Raw genomic sequence first — 24212 nt, forward strand, 5'->3', positions numbered from 1 at the left:
ACCTGAAATCAGGGCCCTTGTTCCCCCACTATGGACCAGCGGGGGATAACCCGGTCCCCACAGGGGTAGCTAGCCTGCTATCCTTTGCAGGAACCGGTAATTCCTGATGTGTGGCCTTACTGCAATCAGCACCCAAGATAGCCACCAACGCAAAGCCACCACCTCACCACACTACTGAGGCTTGGGCCTCACATGAGGAACAACTAACCAGAGCCTTGGACTGTATTTATTCGCTATTCTGGGTGCTGATCCACCAGCGAACGCAACTCTCCTCGACTATTGTTGGGAACCAGTCCAATGCTCTCTGACACACAGTCACACAGCAAATTCCTGCACAAAACCCTAAACCAAAGCAGTCGACGCGTAAGTAGGAACTAAAGTCATGGGAGACACCTCGACACAGACAACGCAGCTCTGTTGTGAACCACCACCCTCCTGGGCCACGGACCACCTTGGTACACTGGCCTGCACAACTCCCACACCCTCGAAGGGTCCTTATTAATTTTGAGTGGAAGAGTCCGAGGCCAAATCCTGGAGAGAGCTCAGACGGGGACATGTGGGTCTGGCGAGTCAGACCGTATATCAGCCTGGGACTGGTGGGCTATGAATGTGCAGGACTTGGGTTTGCACCGCACTCAGGGCAGCACACACAACATGTTAGGCATTGGCTTATTAACTTGTCTATCCCCCAATGATTTTTGTGCCTCAGTTTAGCTGGATCTTTATATTATAAGGCAATACTGTCTATAAGTTAGTTTCATAGACACACAATACTGCGGCTGGCAGCTGGTTCATAGTTCTCACTCATCAGTGCTGTTTTTATTTGTTGTGATTTTGTCTGATATGCATGTTTGCAAAGCAGCACTGTCTTTCACTTGGGTTTATACTTAAAGGGACTGTAACGGACCGCTGGCACTCCGACCGAGTACCTCCGCCAATCGATGCTCCGCCAATCAATGCGCTTGCCGAGAACTCCGAGCACTCCAACCGACACTGCGGACCCCCACTTCCAGCGATGCAGCTGCGCCGGGGTCTCACAGTCTCTCACCCACCCTGGATCCACGACCTTGCCTCTGTCCTGGGAGATAATTTGATTACTTCCCAATTATCTCCAGGATAGAGAGGAGGGATTGTGATGTCACTGTGGGAGTGTTTTGTTTGTATTGTCTGTGGTTGGCTAATATCCAATATGTGTCCCATTGTTCCATCAGGTCCCCTATGGGAGTGTCCACCTGGTGGACACTTGCATAAATACCGGGGAGCTAGCCCTCAATAAACCAGACCTATATGCACCTTTCTTGAAGCCTTGGCTCATGCTTGGGGGAAGGGATACCTACACTCTGTGGATTGCTATAATCACTTACTCCCCAAAGTAAGCTCTTGTAAGAGCTAGATTTGTTCCTACTACGCTCTCTGGATTTAGGAGAGGTTCACCCATTGGGAGCTGGATCCTGGTCGTGTATCCAGGGTGGGTGAGAGACAGCGAGACCCTGGCGCAGCTGCATCGCTGGAAGTGGGGTCCGCAGTGCTGATGGTGTCAATTGGAGTGCTCGGAGTCCTCGGCAAGAGCTAGGAGCATCGATTGGCGGAGGTACTCGGTCGGAGTGCCAGCGGTCCGTTACATTTGGTGGCAGCGGCAGGATGGCATCCTAGTGCGAGGACCAGCAGCTAGGAGACACCGGTAACGTGTGTAGTTACGAATTTATAATTGAGGGAAACGCTGTGCAGTGCCCCTGTCTATAGAGGAACTCGAGAGAATGGAGCGACCTAGCGACCGTGCAGCGTCCCCATGTGAAGAGGAGTTTCTCTGGAAATTGCAGCAACACTTGGCCCAGCAGGATGGCCTGTATCAGAGGAGGGCATACTGGACTGGAGAGATGCCACTCGGAAGGAGCTGTGGTATGAGGCCTTAGAGGAGGTACAGCGGCGGCGGAGAGAGAGCCTTCCCAGTGACGAACATCGGTTCCAGGTACTTGTGGCCCTGCGGTCACCTTTCCTAGGGGAGCAACCCCTGGATGAGTGGGTAATGGAACTGCGGGACCTGATTTGGAAGGAGTTGTGGCTGGATGGAGCTTACCGGGCACTAAAGTGGTGGCGTACCACTTTAGCGCAACCCCTGAATGACTAACCACTATCTGCCGGAAGGAGATGATTATAATGGCCCGGGCTTACTGTGGGAGGCCTTTGAGGAGGGCAATGACTTTGGATGCCTCGCAGAATGGCGGCTCTGGGACATCCACTACATCAGGGAAACTCTGCTGGATCTTCTCCGAGTGGACGACCTGGGCCCAGACCTGATTCATCTGGTCACAATGGAGTGGGAGCTGGAGCAGAGCTACCAACATCTGTTCAGCTTAGCACAGAAACCAAGTATACTACCAGGAGTAGGGACAGTCGGTCCTGCTCCCCAGCGGCAGTATACTTTGCAGGGAGAGGAGACAACCGGTCTCCCTCCCCAGCAGTGGCCTGAGTTCCAGAAGGAGGTGATGGTCGGTCCCTCCACCGTATAGCAGCCAGCATCCTGGGGAGGGGAGACAACCGGCCTCCCTCTCCAACAGCAGCCAGAGGTACCAGAGGTGAGGGACCTCATAGACTTGGCCTGGGAAGACCCACAGATGGCAGGCAGAGATGGGACCGAGGTCTCTCTGCCGGCCCTACAGGGATGCTGGGCTGATGGCCCAGATCCCCAGCAGCAGTATACTTTGCCCGGAGGGAGAGGAGACAACCGGTCTCTCTCCCCAGCGGCAGCCTGAGTTCCAGGAGGAGGTGATGGTCGATCCCTCCACCTTACAGCAACCAGCGTCCTGGGGAGTGGGGGCAACCGGCCTCCCCCTCCAACAGCAGCAGGAGATACCGGGAGAAGGGGAAGACAACCCTAACCACACTGATGCAGATGGGACTGCGGTCTCTGTGCCAGTTTTACAGGGATGCTTGACGGGCGGTCCAAATTCCCAACCAACCCCGCAGAGATGCCAGGAGGAGGAGGAGGTAACCGAAACTTCCCCTCCCCAGTTACATCCCAACCGGGTCCTGGGGGCAGAGGATGAGCCTGTGATACCCACTGACCCCCTCCCAGCAGCAGAGCTGGCATCTGGGCAGAGCGCTGTTGGCCTCTGCCCTCCCTTTTCCCCTGGTCCAGAGCCTGACTTACCATGGGTTACCCCAGCGGAAGAGCTGGCAGCAGGGCAGAGTGCCTCTGGCCTCTGCCCTCTGCCCCAAGCAACACCAGCAGTTTGCCTAGCTGCACCAGAGAGACCGAGAGTGCTGAGCTGTCCCACTACAAACTTGAACCTACAGGCCAGTACCATTTATTGTGTGTGTGGGGGGGGGGGGGGTTACTCTGCGTATTTTTCTTTGTGGGTGGGCTGCCCGACTAACCTAGGTACTGACCGGCAGAAGGTCAGGTACCTGTTTAGTCTTCCCCCCAAAGGGAAGATGTGTGACGAAGTGCCCTTCGCCACTTGTGCCTGGCGGGGACTACTTGCTAGCCTCCAGGCACAAGTGGTGAAGGGCACTTCGTCACACATCTTCCCTTTGGGGGGAAGACTAAACAGGTACCTGACCTTCTGCCGGTCAGTACCTAGGTTAGTCGGGCAGCCCACCAGGCACAAGTGGCGAAGGGCACTTCGTCACAGGGACACTATAGTTATCAAAACAACTTTAGCTTAAGGAAGCAGTTTTAATGTATAGATCATGATCCTGCAGTCTCACTGCTCAAATCTCTGCAATTTAGGAGTTAAACCTATTTTGTTTCTGTCCATGCAGCCCTAGTCCCATCTCACAACTCACACACCATGCATGAAAAAAAAAATGGTTTGACTTTCAATTAGATGTAACTTACTTTAAAAGTTCTTAATGCCTGCTCTCTAAAACGAATGCGATACCCACTGACCCCCTCCGAGCAGCAGAGCTGGCATCTGGGCAGAGCGCTGTTAGCCTCTGCCCTCCCTTTTCCCCTGGTCCAGAGCCTGACTTACCACGGGTTACCCCAGCGGAAGAGCTGGCAGCAGGGCAGAGCTCCGCTGGCCTCTGCCCCCCAAGAAACACCAGCAGTTTGCCTAGCTGCACCAGAGAGACCGAGAGTGCTGAGCTGTCCCACTACAAACTTGAACCTACAGGCCAGTACCATTTAATGTGGGGGGTTTACTCTGCGTATTTTTCTTTGTGGGTGGGCTGCCCGGCTAACCTAGGTACTGACCGGCAGAAGGTCAGGTATCTGTTTAGTCTTCCCCCCTACTGGCTAGCCAGTAGTCCCCTCCAGGCATAAGTGGCGAAGGGCACTTTGTCACAGGGACACTATAGTCATCAAAACAACTTTAGCTTAAGGAAGCAGTTTTAGTGTATAGATCATGATCCTGCAGTCTCACTGCTCAAATCTCTGCAATTTAGGAGTTAAACCTATTTTGTTTCTGTCCATGCAGCCCTAGTCACACCTCACAACTTACACACCATGCATGAAAAAAAAATGGTTTGACTTTCAACTAGATGTAACTTACTTTAAAAGTTCTTAATGCCTGCTCTCTAAAATTAATTTTAATCATACACAGAATGCTTCTGTGGGGTCTAGCAAGCTATCAACAGTGCAGGGGATAATACATATTAAATTAAATAGAATTTGCAATAAAGGAAGTGTAAACATTAGCTGACTCTATACAGGAAGTGTTTAGGAAGGCTGTGCAAGTCACATGCAGGGAGGTATGACTAGGGTGCATAAATAAAGTGATCTAACTCCTAAATGGCAGAAAATTGAGCAGCGACACTGCAGGGAAATGACCTATACACCAGAACTGCTTCAATAGGCTGAAGTTGTTTTCGTGACTATAGTGTCCCTTTAACCTGATTTTTCACCTTGTCTAAGCTTGTTACTACTTTTAAAACAAAGTGCATATTGCCTGTCTTAAAATTTGAAAACTACGCTCTTTTCCTGATATTCTGTCAAGACTACCAAACTGATGTAGCTTTTCATGCACAACCAAAATAAAGAATTATAAAAAAAAAGAAAAGAAAAAAAAAGTGAGTTATGGATCCTGGAACACCAGGGCCAAGCTTGAGAGGAATCCCCCGAGGGGACACCCCTGCCAAAAACCCCTCCCCCAACCTTCCATCCCTTCTTCTTCTCTCCCTCCTACAATCACTATACTATCCTCAAGCACCCCCTTTTTGTTGACCCACTTCAACACTGGCTCATGCCGGTGCACAACTCAGAACAAGTGCAGAACAAGATATGCACATAGTGTCAGGTCACTAACTGTGCCTGATACCCAAAATACACCTAAATAACCTAAACATTCCCAGTACACCCGAGACACCCAGAAACCATCACCCCACTGCCCCGTAAAGCAGCAAAAGATACTGACTCACCACCCGAAAACACTGATGTTGTACAACAACATAACCTCTTAGAATCTAGGGAGTCAGCAACTAACTAGAACAACCCTAGCCTCTACAACACTGAAGCTGAACACAACACACTGGCTGGAATCTGTATCAATCCTACATGACACAATGATGCAACACGGACACCTTCTCTACGCAAACAACAGGAATGGACACCCAACAAGGTTATTATAGCCCTATCCAACTCGGGTATCCCAAAAAATTTGTATCCCTACTTCAACAGTTGTACCTGTAATATGTACAAAATTTGTGTATAAATGATATAACCGCATTGCTAATCCCTATATGCTTGTCTATCACTGTACTGATTGTGCAACCTTCCTAAATTCTTGTACCATGTACCTGGTAAACTTATAACTGAAAAATAAAGAATTTAAAAACATTTTTAAAAAAAGTGAGTTGTGATGGGGCAATTTATGAAATGTAATCAACTTAGAACAAGTACAAATATTCTTCATTCCAACCTGGCTAACATTAGCCTTGACATAAACTTTTCTTTGTCAATTTACATTTCAATTCTCTGCTTATTGAATATATCCCAGAACAATTACCCTGAGTGCAGTCTCTCGCTTTGTAATAGTGAGTGAGTCATGTGTGCCAACTACCTGTTATGTGTGTGTGTGTATGTGTTGGATGTATGTATTTTGTGTTGTGTGTTCATGTTTTATGTAATGTGTGTGGTGTGCTGCCTCTATGTGATCTGTCTGTCTGTCTGTCTGTATGTATGTATGTATGTATGTGTGGTATGTGATGGGTGTATGTTGTGTATGTTGCCTGATACCCAAAATACACCTAAATAACCTAAACATTCCCAGTACACCCGAGACACCCAGAAACCATCACCCTACTGCCCCGTAAAGCAGCAAAAGATACTGACTCACCACCCGAAAACACTGATGTTGTACAACAACATAACCTCTTAGAATCTAGGGAGTCAGCAACTAACTAGAACAACCCTAGCCTCTACAACACTGAAGCTGAACACAACACACTGGCTGGAATCTGTATCAATCCTACATGACACAATGATGCAACACGGACACCTTCTCTACGCAAACAACAGGAATGGACACCCAACGAGGTTATTATAGCCCTATCCAACTCGGGTATCCCAAAAAATTTGTATCCCTACTTCAACAGTTGTACCTGTAATATGTACAAAATTTGTGTATAAATGATATAACCGCATTGCTAATCCCTATATGCTTGTCTATCACTGTACTGATTGTGCAACCTTCCTAAATTCTTGTACCATGTACCTGGTAAACTTATAACTGAAAAATAAAGAATTTAAAAACATTTTTTTAAAAAGTGAGTTGTGATGGGGCAATTTATGAAATGTAATCAACTTAGAACAAGTACAAATATTCTTCATTCCAACCTGGCTAACATTAGCCTTGACATAAACTTTTCTTTGTCAATTTACATTTCAATTCTCTGCTTATTGAATATATCCCAGAACAATTACCCTGAGTGCAGTCTCTCGCTTTGTAATAGTGAGTGAGTCATGTGTGCCAACTACCTGTTATGTGTGTGTGTGTATGTGTTGGATGTATGTATTTTGTGTTGTGTGTTCATGTTTTATGTAATGTGTGTGGTGTGCTGCCTCTATGTGATCTGTCTGTCTGTCTGTCTGTATGTATGTATGTATGTGTGGTATGTGATGGGTGTATGTTGTGTATGTTGCCTGATACCCAAAATACACCTAAATAACCTAAACATTCCCAGTACACCCGAGACACCCAGAAACCATCACCCTACTGCCCCGTAAAGCAGCAAAAGATACTGACTCACCACCCGAAAACACTGATGTTGTACAACAACATAACCTCTTAGAATCTAGGGAGTCAGCAACTAACTAGAACAACCCTAGCCTCTACAACACTGAAGCTGAACACAACACACTGGCTGGAATCTGTATCAATCCTACATGACACAATGATGCAACACGGACACCTTCTCTACGCAAACAACAGGAATGGACACCCAACGAGGTTATTATAGCCCTATCCAACTCGGGTATCCCAAAAAATTTGTATCCCTACTTCAACAGTTGTACCTGTAATATGTACAAAATTTGTGTATAAATGATATAACCGCATTGCTAATCCCTATATGCTTGTCTATCACTGTACTGATTGTGCAACCTTCCTAAATTCTTGTACCATGTACCTGGTAAACTTATAACTGAAAAATAAAGAATTTAAAAACATTTTTTTAAAAAGTGAGTTGTGATGGGGCAATTTATGAAATGTAATCAACTTAGAACAAGTACAAATATTCTTCATTCCAACCTGGCTAACATTAGCCTTGACATAAACTTTTCTTTGTCAATTTACATTTCAATTCTCTGCTTATTGAATATATCCCAGAACAATTACCCTGAGTGCAGTCTCTCGCTTTGTAATAGTGAGTGAGTCATGTGTGCCAACTACCTGTTATGTGTGTGTGTGTATGTGTTGGATGTATGTATTTTGTGTTGTGTGTTCATGTTTTATGTAATGTGTGTGGTGTGTGCTGCCTCTATGTGATCTGTCTGTCTGTATGTATGTATGTATGTATGTATGTATGTATGTGTGGTATGTGATGGGTGTATGTTGTGTGTGTTGGCTGTACATAGTATGTATGTGCATGTGTGGTGTATGCCGGTTGTATTTGTAAAGTAATGTGATTTGATTTTTATTTATATGTAAATATTAACATAATACTCATATATAGTAATTTACATGCATATATGTATATATGATTAATACTCTCAAAAATCAAAGTTATACATTGTTAAAAAAATTGAATCGAACTTTGCCCTCATTGACACACACTGCAACAAACTGCACACTGACTCATACACTGTCATTCTGACGGACACACTGCACACTAACACAGATACCCACAAACTCTCTGAAACACACACACTGACTCACTTACACAAAAATTACTTTCACATCATCATCATCAGTTCTTGTAATCCTGCACTGAGTCTGCAGCTTGTTCCCCTTATTTCTCTTTCCTATAAAATGTGATGCGGTATCCCGGCTGCAATCAGCTTTGTGCATCGCGAGGAGCAGCTGCCACTCCTCGCAACTCTCCATGCCTGGCGGTCTAAAGCAGTCCCTAGTCAACCTTAGATGAAAATGGACAGCCGCATCCCTTCCGTCACAGCAAGGCTAAAATAATAGAAAAACTTGTTGCCTTGCACCCAAAACTGCATGTCTCAGGTGTCTTGAGATGTAAATTCCACATCGCTGATCTCGAGAATCTATGGGTGCTGGGGAAAGCCTGAATCTTTGTCAATCCACTCCCAAAAGGTTTGACCCCAAAAATGTGGGAGGGCACCTAAAGAGCATGTTACACTAAGATATAAAATAATATATTGTATGAATGTGAATTTCACAGTTTTCTTTTACACACACTGGGTATGTTTTTTTTTTCTTCTTGCATTCTGAATATGTTGGTTGCTAGACAACCAAGTAATTTACTATTTGGCACAGTTTTCCCATTCTAACATTGGTTAATTTTGTCTATTCTTAAGGAGGTTACATGCTGACAGGTGATTAAACATGGTTGGTCCAATTTGTCTGTGACTCCTGAATGCCAAGTTTACAGTTGCTTGAAATAATATATTGCTGCAACTATGTGGATCAACAAGCACAATACATGTCTTCAAAAGAACAGCACTGTATTTAGGCCACAGTTATGTTCTTAAATATTTATCTTGTATGCTTTGGTTTTAAGGAACAATTACAGCATTGTAAAACAAAGACTGCTTCTACTTGGGGATTAGAACTGTGCACAAGGCCTACTTAAAAACACACTCTAAAACCTATAATCAATACAGGTCTATTGTAGCAGTATGGGGTGCTCCATAGTTTTCTGTTTAACCACTTTGGGGCAGGATTTTATTTATTTATTTATAAAATATTTCACCAGGAAGGATACATTGAGATTTCTCTCATTTTCAAGTATGTCCTGGGTATGACAACCACAAACATTATGGCACTTTCCAGCACCCATAGCCACGTGCTCTGCTGATGCACTGATAATGTGCTCTTATTGTCAATTAAAGTTAAACTGAATTACACTCCAAAACACAGACAGACAATTTTCACTTTTATCAGTGATGCTGCAGAGAGGCTGGATCATGGGTGCCAGGAAAAGTTTGTTTTTATTACAATACTCCAATACAGTTAAAATCACAGCACCATAGTCAATACAATAATTTGCACTTGCTAAGGTGCTTTGCGTGCTTCTGTAATTTTCCTGTAATTTCAGAGAATTAAAGGAACACTTGGGGCACCATAACAACCTAATTGGCATTAAATTTGGTACTGTACCAGGAAGTCCCTGGTGCCGGCATACCTTGTGAGGGGTTAAACTGTTCTGCTAGTCCGAACCTTGAAAGATGCTGCTAATTGGCTGAGAGTTTCAGGTAATGCTGTAAATTATTCAGTAGCTCCCCATTTTTGCACTGTTGTTTCTGTTTTTGCTGCCTTAGCCACACCTCCCCTGGCTATGATTTAAACAACCTCCATGAAAAAAAATGGTTTGATTGTCAATCAGTTCTTGCAGCACAGTGTGTTTACCTTTTTTTATTTTCCTGCCTGTTAATTGAAGTTTTATCCCAAGAGGGATTTAGGCGAGACAGTCCCTTACGTCTGCATGGTCCACTACTGGGCCATGACTGTGTGATTGGCAGACAGTCTGGTCTGCATTCATTCAACGGCAATGATCCATAAAGAATTACTCATTTTGGGAGGTATACATCTTTTATAATTTCCTCCCATTCATTGTAACTGGAACTCAGGTGTGCAATCATTATTCTGGAACTGTGTTATTAATGGGTCCTGAAACCCTGCAGGTGTACAATCAACTTAGCATGTATTTGGTTTAATACTGGAAGGTTTTTCTTATTGTATATTGAATGTCAAGGGGTTTATCATGACAATATAATGTAGACAAAGTGTAGTATACATCTATACATTTAACCACATACTTAATTAACTAATTTTTAACATGACTGCAAATTAAAGATTCCATGTGATATAGCCTCACTGTGTATTATCTTGTAATGAGTCTATACTTGTAGACAGCCATGTTTAGACCTCTTTGATCTGAAGCACCACTTATCTGCCAAGACCTTAAACAATTTGAAGGTCTAAAACCAGCACAGAGAGCATTTTAAGATGGTAAGTGCTTATACATGATGTTAAGATGTGTGATTGCACATTAGGGCTTGATTATTACTTATACAAATTGTGTAGGGTATGCTGTGCTTCTGACCAAAGAGGACTTAAAGATGGCTGATCCTGTGTAGAGCAAGGCTAAGCTAGGAGATGCATAGAAAAAAACGCAGCATATTTACTTATATATAAGCATTACAAAATAGTACACAGAGGCTAGCATATGTGTAATATTTAATATTAATTACACTTAAAAACAACTGGTTGCATGCATTTTGTGTTTGTCCTGTCACAATTTAGAAACTGCACTGTTAGATCTGATGCTCTGACCTCACCTGTATGCTGACTACCGTGACATGGATTTGTCTATAAAGCATCCACTGACCTCAATTCTGCCACGTGGGTCTGCCTTTTGGACACTATTCAGCAGCACCACAGAGCAAAGGTTTGTAGGACACTATCCAAAAGAAATCAATAACTACCAAACACCTATGATTCTGGGAAGCTTATCACAATATTTCTGCAAATATCTGAGGTAAAATCTAAAGGGACACTGTAAACAACATTACCACTACAGCTGAATCATTTCCTTAAAAAGCATAATCACAACAACCTACAGAACAGGCTAGACAGAAATTCAGCAGGAAAACTGGTGGCAGACAATCACTGCATTCACATAGTAAAAACACAGTTTTACATTGAAATGCACATTACTCAAATTTACAAATAAAAAATAATAAAACCATAGAAAGCACAGTTTATCTTAGTTAAACAAGAACATCAAACTAGTCACATGAACTCAAGGATAACTAGCCCTCAACGGTCTGGATTCTGAAAGTTTTGCTGACGGCACCCATAATCTTTTTGTTTTAGAAAGATCTTCACAAATGTACCATTTACTTGGCTCCCACAAAAGCATTCGTCTATGCCCAATTTAGTTCCTATGATGTCACTTTCAGGCTGGAGTTGCAGTAGTAGTACTTGATACATTAAGTGGTAAGCAGTGTGAATTTTAACGTATCACACAGCCCCTCTAGGTTGTCATAAACATACAAAAATATGTCGGTTGTTAAATCCATTCTCTATTAACTTTAAAAACAAACAAACAGAAAAAAAGAATAGTTATCGTACCTTCATATCAGCGTCACCTCCACTGTGAGTATCCTGACAGAAAAAGTTATAGCCTCCTTCCCATACTCCTGTGACCAGCTGTGAAACAATAAAAAATATTTTATATCAATATCATTTATACACCGACAACACATCCTGCAGCATTTTACAATGGAGATGTAAAACAGCAAATAAAAAATACATGAGATGACAAACATAAATGGATACTATAGGACAACTTAGCTTAATGAAGCAGTTTTGGTGCTTAGATCGGCTATGCAATCTTACGGGTTAATTCTCTTCTACTTAGGAGTTACATTTCTTTGCTTATACAGCCCTAGTCACACCTCCCTGCATGTAACTTGAATGCCCTTCCTAAAAACTCCCTGTAAAGAGAGATCTGTATAACTACTTAGTGACCGGACCACTTTTAAATTTTCTTATCGTTTGGGACCAGGGCTGTTTTTACATTTCTGCCGTGTTTGTGTTTAGCTGTAATTTCCCTCTTATTCATTTACTGTAATCACACATATTGTATACCGTTTTTCTCGCAATTAAAGGGTCTTTCTAAAGATACCATTATTTTCATCATATCATATAATTTACTATAAATAAAATTATAAAATATGATGGAAAAAGTTTACATAATATACCTTTTCGAACTTTGACCCCCAAAATCTGTTACATCCGCTAAAAATCACCCGTGCTAAATAGTTTCTAAATTTTGTCTTGAGTTTAGAAATACCCAAATGTTATCATGTTCTTAGCTTTTTTTGGGAAAGTTATAGGGCAATAAGTACAAGTAGCACTTTGCTATTTCCAAACTATTTTCTTTTTCAAAATTAACGCAAGTTACATTGTAAACAAGAAAAAATAAATTATACAGAGGTTCTCACCAAAGGACAGGGTTAGAGTCACTGTATCGCCTGGATATAACAGTAGTCATATAGGTGAAGTACAATAATGATAGGAATCCTGCATTGAAATCAGAATTAAACTAAAATAGAACAAAACAAAAATCTTGGCTAAAGTATAATACACCAACAAAAAGCAAATAAATAACGGCCTTGTAAGGTAAGTTCCAATGCCAACAGCAAATGTAGCAACTCAAAAGGGTTATATCCAGATAGAGTAACAATAAATAAATAAAATGAGCTTTATTAAATCGGCTCACAAAGTATACGTTCAGTTGGATCCCTAGTCAAATAGAGTCTGTTACATACAAGGCAACAAATTGTCCTTCGAAGGTGCACTCAGCATTGCACCGAAACGCGCGCCGGGTGTTTTTCTCCGTGGGTTATGGGCACAGGACTTTTTATTTTTAAGCACTTTTTGATTTATTAGTATGTGTGTCTGTCAGTGTGTGTGTGTGTCGGTCAGTGTTGCGGTGGACAGTGGAGGACCTAGAGGTGCACAGAGGCACGCAACACCACGCCACATTTCAACGTCACGTCAACGTGCTCCACCTTCACAGGGTTTCAAGATGTAGCGGGAGAATCCGCTTTGGCACAGGGTGTGGACGGCGCCAGTTGGGGTATACCAGACGTCAAACTCCAGAGTCGCATACTGGCAGCGGCAATGTGAAGTCTGCTTGTTGGCTAGAGGGGGGACTGAGATTTAGTAGAGGAGAATGCTGTGGTTTAGTGGAGGGGGATGCTGTTTTTTTTTTATACTGTACGTTTCAAAATAAACCTATGAAAATGTAAGTTTTTTTTTTGTTTTGTTTTTTGCAGCCCACATAAACTTAAACCTTGTTTATTTGGCCCTTGCTAGACTTTGAGTTTGACATGCTTGCCCTAGGGCAGGGATAGGCAACCTTCGGCTCTCCAGGTGTTGTGGACTACATCCCCCATAATGCTCTTACACACATAATGCTGGCAAAGCATCATGGGAGGTGTAGTCCAAAACATATGGAGAGCCGAAGGGTATTTCAAATGGTGGTATTTTAACAATTTCCATGCACTAATTCTACCACCAGTCTTTGTCAACCTTTTGGGTAGTCATTTTTTGTGTTATTTTTCACACACATTGTAGTTTAGGCATGAATTCTCAGCTCCTGTTATGTATTACTGCCAAAGAACACCCCAATATGTGTTCAGCAACATCTCCTGAGTAACGATCATACCACCCATGTACAGGTGTGTCAGGTTCTCTGGGGGCTAAAAGACCTTATTTGGAGGGTGCGCATTCTAGTTTTCCAACTTGGAATTTTCACAGCTGGTCATCATGCACTCATGTCCTCTTTGGGAAATTTTTGAAGCCAGCCAATGTAATTTACCTCCATCAAACTATATATTTTTTAAAAGTAGACACCCTAGGGCAGACATAGGCAACCTTCGGCACCCTAGATGTTTTGGACTACACCTCCCATGATGCTTTGCCAGCATTCTGGGTGTAAGAGCATTATGGGAGATGTAGTCCACAACATCTGGAGTGCCAAAGGTTGCCTATCCCTGCCCTAGGGTATTTCAAATGGTGGTATTTTAACACTTTCCGTGCACTAATTCTACCACCAGTCTTTGTCAAACTTTTGGGTAGTAATTAACACTGTACTTTAGGCATGGATTCTCGGTTCCTGTTATGTGTCACTGACAAAGAATACCCCAAGATGTGTTCAGCAACATCTCATGAGTACAACAGTGCCCCCAATGTACAGGTTTTATGGGTTTTTGCAAACGTACAGGGGTCAAATGTAGGGCTTTCCCCCGAGTACAACAGTGCCCCCAGTGTACAGGTTTTATGGGTTTTTGCAAACTTAGAGGGGTCAAATGTAGGGCTTTCCCCTTTTCCATGTTTGCACATTGAAATTTGCCAGATTGGTTTGCTGGGCCTTTGAGACCGTATAGCAGCCCAGGAATGAAAATGAACCCCACCATGACATACCATTTGAAAAAGTAGACAACCCAGGATATTCAAAATGGGGTATGTCCAGTCTTTTGTAGTAGCCACTTAGTCACAAATTCTGGCCAAACTGCATTTTTATTTGTTTTTTGCATTTTTTTTTTTACACACAAACTTCACTTTTACTGGTGATTTCATCGTTGTGATAAATTTTACTGATTTAAACACTCATACTTGTGTTCAGCAAAGTCTCCCGAGTATAACAATACCCCCCATGTACAGGTTTTATGGTGTTTTGGAAAGTTACAGGGTCAATATAGGGATTGCCCAATTCAGTTTGCCAGATTTGCTGAGTCTGTGTTTTGAGACCATATGGTAGCCCATGAATGTGAAATAATCCCATCATAGCATACCATTCAAATGTAGACAATTCAGGGTATTTAAAATGGGGAATGTCCAGTCTTTAGTAGTAGCCACTGAATCACAAATGCTGGCCAAATTTAGCATTTTTTATTACACACATATATTACACACATATATATACACACACACACACACACACACACACACACACACACACAATATGTGTGTATGTATATATGTATATATATATATATATATATATATACACACACACAATACATGTGTATATATTACATGTGTGTGCGTGTGAGTATGTGTATATATATATATACATGTGTACATATCTCAAAGTACACTTAGAATGAAATCATATATATGCATTATATATGTATAATATATTATAAAATGCTTTAATTATTTTATAATATATTATACATATATAATATATGTATAATATATTTATTTATTATTATTATTATTATTTTTTTTACTTTTTAGCAGCCTGGGGGACTGCCTGACAGTTCCCCTGTTGGAAGCTCACAGAGTTCTATTGCAGTGATGTGATCATGGTGATTACATGGCTCTGGAGGACCGGGGCTGCTGCAGGGGGACTGCTGGGGTCTCCGGCAGTCCCCCCCGACTGTGATCACCGCGGATCGCCGGTTCAGGTAAGTCAGGGCTTCTATTTGCCGCGGACGTACCCTTAATGACCGTTTTTTTGTTGGACGTACCTAGGAACGTACATGGTCGTTATGGGGCTATACATAGATATATAGATAATTTCATTCTAAGTGTATTTTTTATAATAATATGTATACACAATATATATAGTCATTATAGTGTAATTTTACTCTAAGTGTATATTTATATTTTAGTATATATAGAAGGCTTGGCCTGTAATTGTGGGAGGTACAATTTTTTCCTACTTAAACCCCGTGAGCCCCTACTCACCTGTCAGCGACATTTCTGGAAGTGCTTCGTCTACTTCTGGTTCACGTGTTCCCGACGTCAGTTACGCCGGAAGTGCTGGGGATCTCCTAGTTGTTCCAGCGGGAAGCGTTCGTGGCTAGCTCCTGCCTCCGTCGGCTGCAGTCTCCTGGTAACAGTGAGTGGGCACGTATGCACTATACATAAGGAACCCCTCCGCCTCTCTGGGGTCCCAGGCATGGGCGACTAAATTATTTCGCCCTCCCACGACGCGCAGAGTACTCGCCGTGCATACAGCACAGTACTGTTGACCGACTTCCTTTAGCCATCAAGCAACCATTTACTCCAAACTTTCGTACGGGCAAAATTATGGTCAATTCACTAATTATACAGCATATAAGCAAGCTTCCAGCAGGGTACAGGCTGGAAGTCAATGTATCAATGTCTGGATATGTTTTAAAGGGCTTCTATTCTCAATATTTATATACAGGATTTTTAGCTTACAGCAAACTGGCTCATTGCTCAAAGATCTGTCTTTTCCAGCATGTATTTTGTCATATGGCTAATTCTGCTGTTATGTGGTAAAAGTGGCTCCTACTGAACTTTTGCAGATGTTCAGTAGTCATACATTACTTAGACGACTTCCTCACCATTGAACCACACCAACATACGCCCCACAGTCTTAATCACATGCTCACTCTGTTCAAAGACTTAGGAGTCCCTGTAGCCCAGGACAAAACAGAAGGTCCCAATACGGTGATTACTTTCCTGGGAATTACACTCAATTCTGTCTCTATGCAGGCCAGCCTGCCTCAAGAGAAAGTGGACCGGATTCTGTCTTGCATAAACATCTGCACCTCACAAGGCACTTGCACCAGGAAACAGCTACAGTCACTACACGGTTCACTAAATTTTGCTATGAGAATAATTCCTCAGGGTAGGTCTTTCACTTCCAGAATCCTCTCACTGTTGCACGGTCTCCCCGACGACGACTCCACAACTTCCTTAGACGAGTCAGCTAGAGCTGATTTACAAATGTGGCAGCTGTTCTTATCATCTTGGAATGGCAGGTCGCTATTTGTTCCACCCTTATCTGACGATTCCCCTGTAATTTGGACCGATGCTTCAGGGGCATTTGGGTATGCAGCTATTTTTGGTGATGAGTGGCTATACGACTCTTGGCCAGTTGAGACCACCTCACTCGAAAATTTCAATACCACCTCACCACTATTTGAAATGTATCCTATAGTAGCAGCTGCACATGTCTGGGGTAAAGAATGGCATGGACATTCTGTCAGATGCTTTTCGGATAACTTAGCTACCTGTAATATAGTGAACAAAGGCCGATCTCAGTCCCTCACGATTATGAAATTAATAAGGAGACTGACCTGGCTAGCAGCTAATCTTCAATTCTGCATAACCTGTATTCACGTTCCGGGTGTTCAAAATAATGCGGCTGATGCTCTCTCACGTTTGAATTTGCAGGAAATTTCCTGGCTTCATCCATCAGCGAACCCACATCCCAGAGAACCTCCAAGCTTATCGGAACTAATTATGGTTTAAGTTCTCTATTACAACATAGTAGGTCTCTCGCACAGGCAAGCTTGTCCCCTAATACAAGGAAAGCCTACTCCAGAGCATACAAGTTGTTTATAAGTTTTGTTCGTGATTATCATATAATAAATGTTCTTTCTGTTGAAACTGTTGTAGCTTTCACTACTTTTTGCCACATCTCGCTTAAGTTAGCATACAACACTATCACACTCTACTTAACGGGTATACAACACCACATGTTGACCAGCTATCCCAACAAAACTCAATTTCTAACGTCCTATCCAGTAAAAAGTATCCTAAGAGATGTTCACAGATTATCATTATACAATCCCGTCAAGAGACTTCCCATAGACAGTAAGCTCTTTAAAAGTATCTCCGATATACTTGACATGTCCCCTTTTGAACACACCACAAACCTAATTGTCAAGGCCACAGCTTACTTAGCCTTTTATGGTTTCTTGAGACCCAAAGAGTTTTCAGTGGAGAAAGCATCCGATTCCAAGTCATGCCTCCAGAAAAAACACCTAATTAAAAAACAGGACCACTACATCTTATATATTGCCCATACCAAAACAAGCCAAACAGGTCCTCCGGTAGAAATTAAATACTATCCTACCTCTACCAGATAGTGTCCTATTCTAGTTTTAGATAAACTAATGGTGTCCATGATCACTTCCAACCCGGATTGTCCACTATTAGCCATCCAAGGGAAACCCCTAACCACTAAACAATTTATGTTTTACATTCGTACATTATTACTCCGGCTAGGACACAACCCACACGACTTTGCGGGTCATTCTTTCTGCATTGGAGCAGCTTCAGCTGCCTCAGGTAACCACGTACCCACTCACATCATTAAGAATATGGGAAGGTGGAAATCATCCGCATACAATAGATACATTCCCAATCCTGAAAAAGAGATAAAAATGGCTTTCCATGACATGTCTAAATAATGTTTGTACTTAATAAACTTATATGTGTTTTGAAAAAATCGCTTCTTTTATTTTTGCCCTCTTTTACAGGTCTAACCTCACGTCAGCTTCGGCACACCTCAACTGACTTTGCTCTTTCTAATACTGTTTCTTTCTTATTATTTGTTTCCTTACGTCCTCGAAATGTGCCGTACACAAGTATACATTAATAAAAAATACACTGAGTATGACGTTATATATAAGATATATATATATTATATATAGATATAATATATGTATATATATCTCATATATACATATATATATATATATATATTTTTTTTTAATTTATTGGCAGCACTGTGGAAACCTCTTTTAGAGAGGTCACAAGGCCCCTGTGGGTCTTAATTAGGAGAGAGAAGAAGACCGATCGCCGGTAAGGTAATGGAGGCGATCGAGAAGTACATGGGGAGGGAGGGAGGCCGGGGGTTAATTTAAAAATAAATAAAATGAATGAATTAATTAATTTTTATTTTATTTTTTACTGAGTTTCTCGACCCCTCAAGGAACTCAGTACAGACTGATGGCTTCCGATGCTCTGCTCTACACTGCCGGGCGCCACGTGGGCCAACCCAGAAGTGATCGTTCCAGGGGGAGCGATCACTCGGGTGCCGGCAGTGAAGGGGATTATTGTACGATGCCTCAACATCAAAGCATCGTGCAATACCCATAGAGCGACTGGAAGCGATCACAATCACAAATACTGATCGCCTTTTTGTCGGACATACCTCAAATGTCTGCAGTCCTTAAGGGGTTAAACCTCCTTTTTTGTACATTCTTTTTTATTTAGAATATTTGTCGTGCTCTGATTAACAGCCTTCTAGACCCTGCAGGAGTCTCCTGTGTGTGTGATCAAAGTTAAATTTACAAAGGAGACAAAAACTCCTAAAGTAAGCTAACAACTGATTTAAAATGAAAAGTTGGCTGTGTCAGTCAGTCAGGGGACATATGGCTAGGATTGCATAAACAGAAACAAAAGTGAATTAACTCCTAAATGGCAGAGAATTGAGCAGTGAAACTGCACTCTATACACCAGTTTATCCAACCCACAGGCCACATGCGGCTAGGAAACGCTAGTAATGCAGCCCAGTTGCTGCCGGTCATTCCGGCATTGGCATCACTACTGGGCGTGCAAGGGAACTATGCAGGAAGAGCACAGAGATTCCAGCCTAGCATCAGCCACTAGCCACCTGGGATCAATGAATGTGTGTATGTATGTCAGTAATTGTGTGTAAGCCTGTGTGCATGTCTTTGACTTTGTGTGTGTGTGTATGTCTGTGATTATGTGTGTGTATGTTTGTGATTTTGTGTGTGCGTGTCTGTGTTTGTGTGTATAGGGCTGTGATTGTATGTGTGTGTGTGTGGCTCTGTGATTGTGTGTGTAGGTCTGTGATTGTGTGTCCATATATGTGATTGTGTGTCCATATATGTGATTGTGTGTATAGGTCTGTGATTGTATGTGTTTGTGGGTCTGTAATTGTGTGTATGTCTGTCCATGTGTGTGTATCTGTGATTGTGTATTTCTATGTATGTGTGTACATCTGTGATTATGTATGTGACTGTGTGTATATTATTATTTATTTATTCATAAAATATTTTACCAGAAAAGATACATTGAGATTTCTCTCGTTTTCAAGTATGTCCTGGGTCCACAAAATATTGCATTGATACAATAGGGTACAATAAAATACAAAAACAATATTAATACACAATATCAAGAAAACAGGTAGAAAATATATAATCAACCATGACATGTGCATTCCGTTTTGAGTTATGCATAGAGGGATCTCGTAAAGGACTTTAGGCTTGGGGAAGATTTGAAAGTGTGCGGGAGGTCATTCCATAATTGCGGTGCTCTGTAGGAAAAGGAGAATCGGGCTGCTTTACTTTTGTATTGAGGTAGACTAAGTAAAGTGCTGTTACTGGATCAGAGGTTATAGGAGGTGAAAACAGCCGGGGGGAGCATTCAGTTCAGGTAGGGTGGGAGCTTCCCAGAAAAGCTCTTAAACACAAGGCTGGAAAGATGAAGGGTGCGTCTGGATTCCAGCTACAACCTGTTTAGTTATTTTAGCATGTCACAATGGTGGGTCCTGTAATTACATTGTAGCACAAATCGGCAGAACGGGTTATACAATGTATTGAGTTTATTAAGGTGGGTTTGCGGTGCAGGTGCATATACTACATCCCCATAATCAATGATTGGCATCAGCATTTGCTGTACAATCTTTTCCTTTACTGTAGGGCTTAGGCAGGATTTGTTTCTGTACAGGGCACCTAGTTTTGGATAAAGTTTAGATGCAAGTTTTTCTATATGGAGGCCAAAAGATAGATTGTGGTCTAACAACATACCCAAGTATTTGAAAGAGTGGACTGCGGTCAGTGTGCTATTTGAATTTGTTTTGATGGATAGGTGGGAATTGTGTAATTTGTGTAATTTAGGTACTCTTCCAAAGATCATTGTGACAGTTTTGTCAGTGTTTAGGAACAGTTTGTTTTTTGCGATCCACTTTGTAAACTGGTTTTGGAGCACAGCCTCAAGCTGCGGTAGATCGGATTTGCTTGCATTGATTACTGTGTCGTCTGCGTACATGTGTACATTTGAGGATTTGCAGACATTAGGCAGGTTATTTATAAATAAAGTGAATAGTAGGGGGCTGAGAATGGAACCTTGGGGAACATCACACGTGACTGGGAGAAGGAGGTAGTCGCTGTCAGAAATGGATACAAATTTTGAGGGCTCCGATACATATGATCGAAACCAGGTTAGCGGGCAATCACCAATACCTGAGTTTTTGAGGTTGTGCAGTAGAATGTCGTGGTCTAGTGTGTCAAAGGCCTTTGCAAAATCAAGGAAAATAGCTCCGGTTAGCTCTCCTTATTCCTTGCCAGTTTGGATGTCATTGCAAACTTTTAAGAGGGCAGTTGTAGTGGAGTGATTTGGGCGAAAACCCGATTGGCCAGGGGTCAGATAGTTTGATTGTTAGTAATACTCACATAGTTGCTTATGGACACATTTTTGACAATACTGGGAGCAATGATATTGGGTGAAAGTTAGAAACCAAAGTAGTGTCACCACTTTTATGTATAGGCATGGATAGTCTTGCAAAGTTTGGGTATGTATCCAGACACCAAGGATTCATGAATTTTATGTGTTTGTGTGGATCCGTGATTGTGTGTGTGTATATCTGTGATTGTGTGTATAGGTCTGTGATTGCGTGTGTGTTCAGGTCTGTGATTGTGTGTATGTCTGTGTGCGTGTCCACATGTGATTATGTGTGTGTATGTATGTGACTGTATAGTTCTGTGTGTGATTGTGTGTATATATCTGTGATTGTGTGTATATCTGTGACTGTGTGTATAGGTCTGTGATTGCATGTTTGTGTGTATATGTGACTGTGTGTTTGTATGGGATTATGTGTATAGGTATATGATTACAGGTTTGTGTGGGTCTGTGATTGTGTGTACATCTGTGATTATGTGTGTTTATGTATGTGCCTGTGTGTGTGTTGGTCTGTGATTTTGTGTTGGTCTGTAATTGTGTTTGTGTGTATCTGTGATGTGTGTATAGGTCACCACAGCACAAGTAGACATTAACCCCTTAAGACCGGAGGGCGTACAATTACGTCCTTTTAAAAGCGGCTCTAAACGCCGCAGGGCGTAATTGTATGCCCTCTGTTTTTTTTTTTACTTACCCGGTCGCCGGCGATCCCACGCAGGCGATCGCGGTTGGGGGGACTCCCAGGGAGCCCCCCGCAGCACCTCCGTCCTCTTCAGCCCCCCCGGGCCATGTGAGAGTGAGGTCCTTGCGAGGACCTCACAATCACATGGCCGGGATAGCTGGCTGCAGCAATGCCAGCAGGGGGACTAACTGTAATGACAGTTGGTCCCCCTGCTGGCTGGAAATAAAATTTTAATAAATTAAATAAGTGTATAAAAAAAATATATATATACTTAGATCATATATATATATATATATATTATATATATATGATCTAAGTATATATATACACATATACACACACACACATACACTGTCTAGGTGTATTTTAATATTAATATATATATAATTATATATATATATATATATTAATATCAAATTACACGTAGACTGATACTGATTAAATATATATATAATTATTGTTATATATATATATTTATATATAATATAAAAAAATATGTAAATACGTAAAAAAATAAAATAAAAAAATTATTAAAAATAAAATATAAAAAAATATATAGATGTGTTTTATTTCGTTCTAACTGTATTGTGATATTAATATATATATATTTATATCAAAATACACGTAGAACGAAATAATATATATATATCTATATACATAAATATATACGTATATATCACTATATATATATACCTATATATAAATAAAAATATTTTAAAAAAATTATATATATATACATATATATACACATATGTATATATATACATATATTAATTCTACACATATATTTATGTAATATTTTTTTACATAATTAGGTATCCTAATTAATTACAATTAGCGGGACCTGCCTGACAACCCATGCCGAAAGTATAGGGAATTTAATTTGCTAGCACTATATTTAACCCTATAACTTTCCAAGACACCATAAAACCTGTACATGGGGGGTACTGTTTTACTCGGGAGACTTCGCTGAACACAAATATTAGTGTTTCAAAACAGTAAAATGTATTACAACGATGATATCGCCAGTAAAAGTGACGTTTTTTGCATTTTTCACGCACAAACAGCACTTACACGGACGATATTATTGCTGCAATACTTTTTACTGTTTTGAAACACAATTATTTGTGTTCAGTCAAGTCTCCCGAGTACAACAGTACCCCTCATGTACAGGTTTTATGGTGTTTTCAAAAGTTACAGCATCAAATATAAGGCTTGTGTTTAATTTTTTTCACATTAAAATTTGCCAGATTGGTTACGTTGCCTTTGAGACCCTATGGTAGCCCAAGAATGAAAATTACCCCTATGATGGCATACCATTTGCAATAGTAGACAACCCAAGGAATTGCAAACGGGGTATGTCCAGTCTTTTTTAGTAGCCACTTAGTCACAAACACTGGCCAAAATTGGCGTTTTCTGCATTTTTCACACACAAACAAATACTAACGCTAACTTTGGCCAGTGTTTGTGACGAAATGGCTACTAAAAAAGACTGGACATACCCCATTTGCAATACCTTTGGTTGTCTACTATTGCAAATGGTATGCCATTATGGGTGTAAATGTATTTCCTGGGCTACTATACAGTCTCAAAGGCAACGTAACTAATCTGGCGAATTTCAATTTCAAATGTAACACGCTATATTTGACCCTGTAACTTCCCAAAACACCATAAAACCTGTACATAGGGGTACTGTTTTACACGTGAGACTTTGCTGAATACAAATATGTGTATTTTATTATTATGACATTGACAGTTAAAATGTCATGTAGAACTAAAAAAAATAAAAATAAATCTTATTTTCTCCCATTTTTTTTTATATTTTTTTCATATTAAATTATGTTTCATAGCTAAATATTTGATATTAAATGAAAGCCCTGTTTCCCCTGAATTAAATGATATATAATAAGGGGGGTGCATTTAATATGAAAGAGGTGAATTACGGTTGGACAGACATATAGCGCAAATGCCAGGTTTTGTTTACATTTTGTTTCGTTCACAACGTGTACATTTGGCTCCGTCCTTAAGGGGTTAATAAGCAGAAAAAGGTTTAGATACAGACCAGTAAAAATAAAGTGTACTAGACCTTGCATTGGAATGTCAATAGACAGAACATTTATTACCCATCTCTATAACGCTTTTTGAGAGCTTTCATGGACAATTAATGACAAAGATGAATTTATGACAAGTAT

General features: G+C 41.4%; 1 protein-coding gene across 1 annotated transcript in view; it reads right to left on the reverse strand.

Moving 5' to 3' along the window:
- ELOVL5 (ELOVL fatty acid elongase 5) overlaps positions 1–24212 on the reverse strand; it is a 103305-nt gene that overhangs the window by 20263 nt on the left and 58830 nt on the right. The window contains exon 4 of the mRNA XM_063442919.1: positions 11706–11783. Coding sequence (XP_063298989.1) covers positions 11706–11783 — 78 coding nt within the window. The remainder of the gene's footprint in view (positions 1–11705; positions 11784–24212) is intronic.

This window comes from Pelobates fuscus, chromosome 2 (genome assembly GCF_036172605.1).
Source record: "Pelobates fuscus isolate aPelFus1 chromosome 2, aPelFus1.pri, whole genome shotgun sequence".
In the NCBI taxonomy this organism is placed as follows: domain Eukaryota; kingdom Metazoa; phylum Chordata; class Amphibia; order Anura; family Pelobatidae; genus Pelobates; species Pelobates fuscus.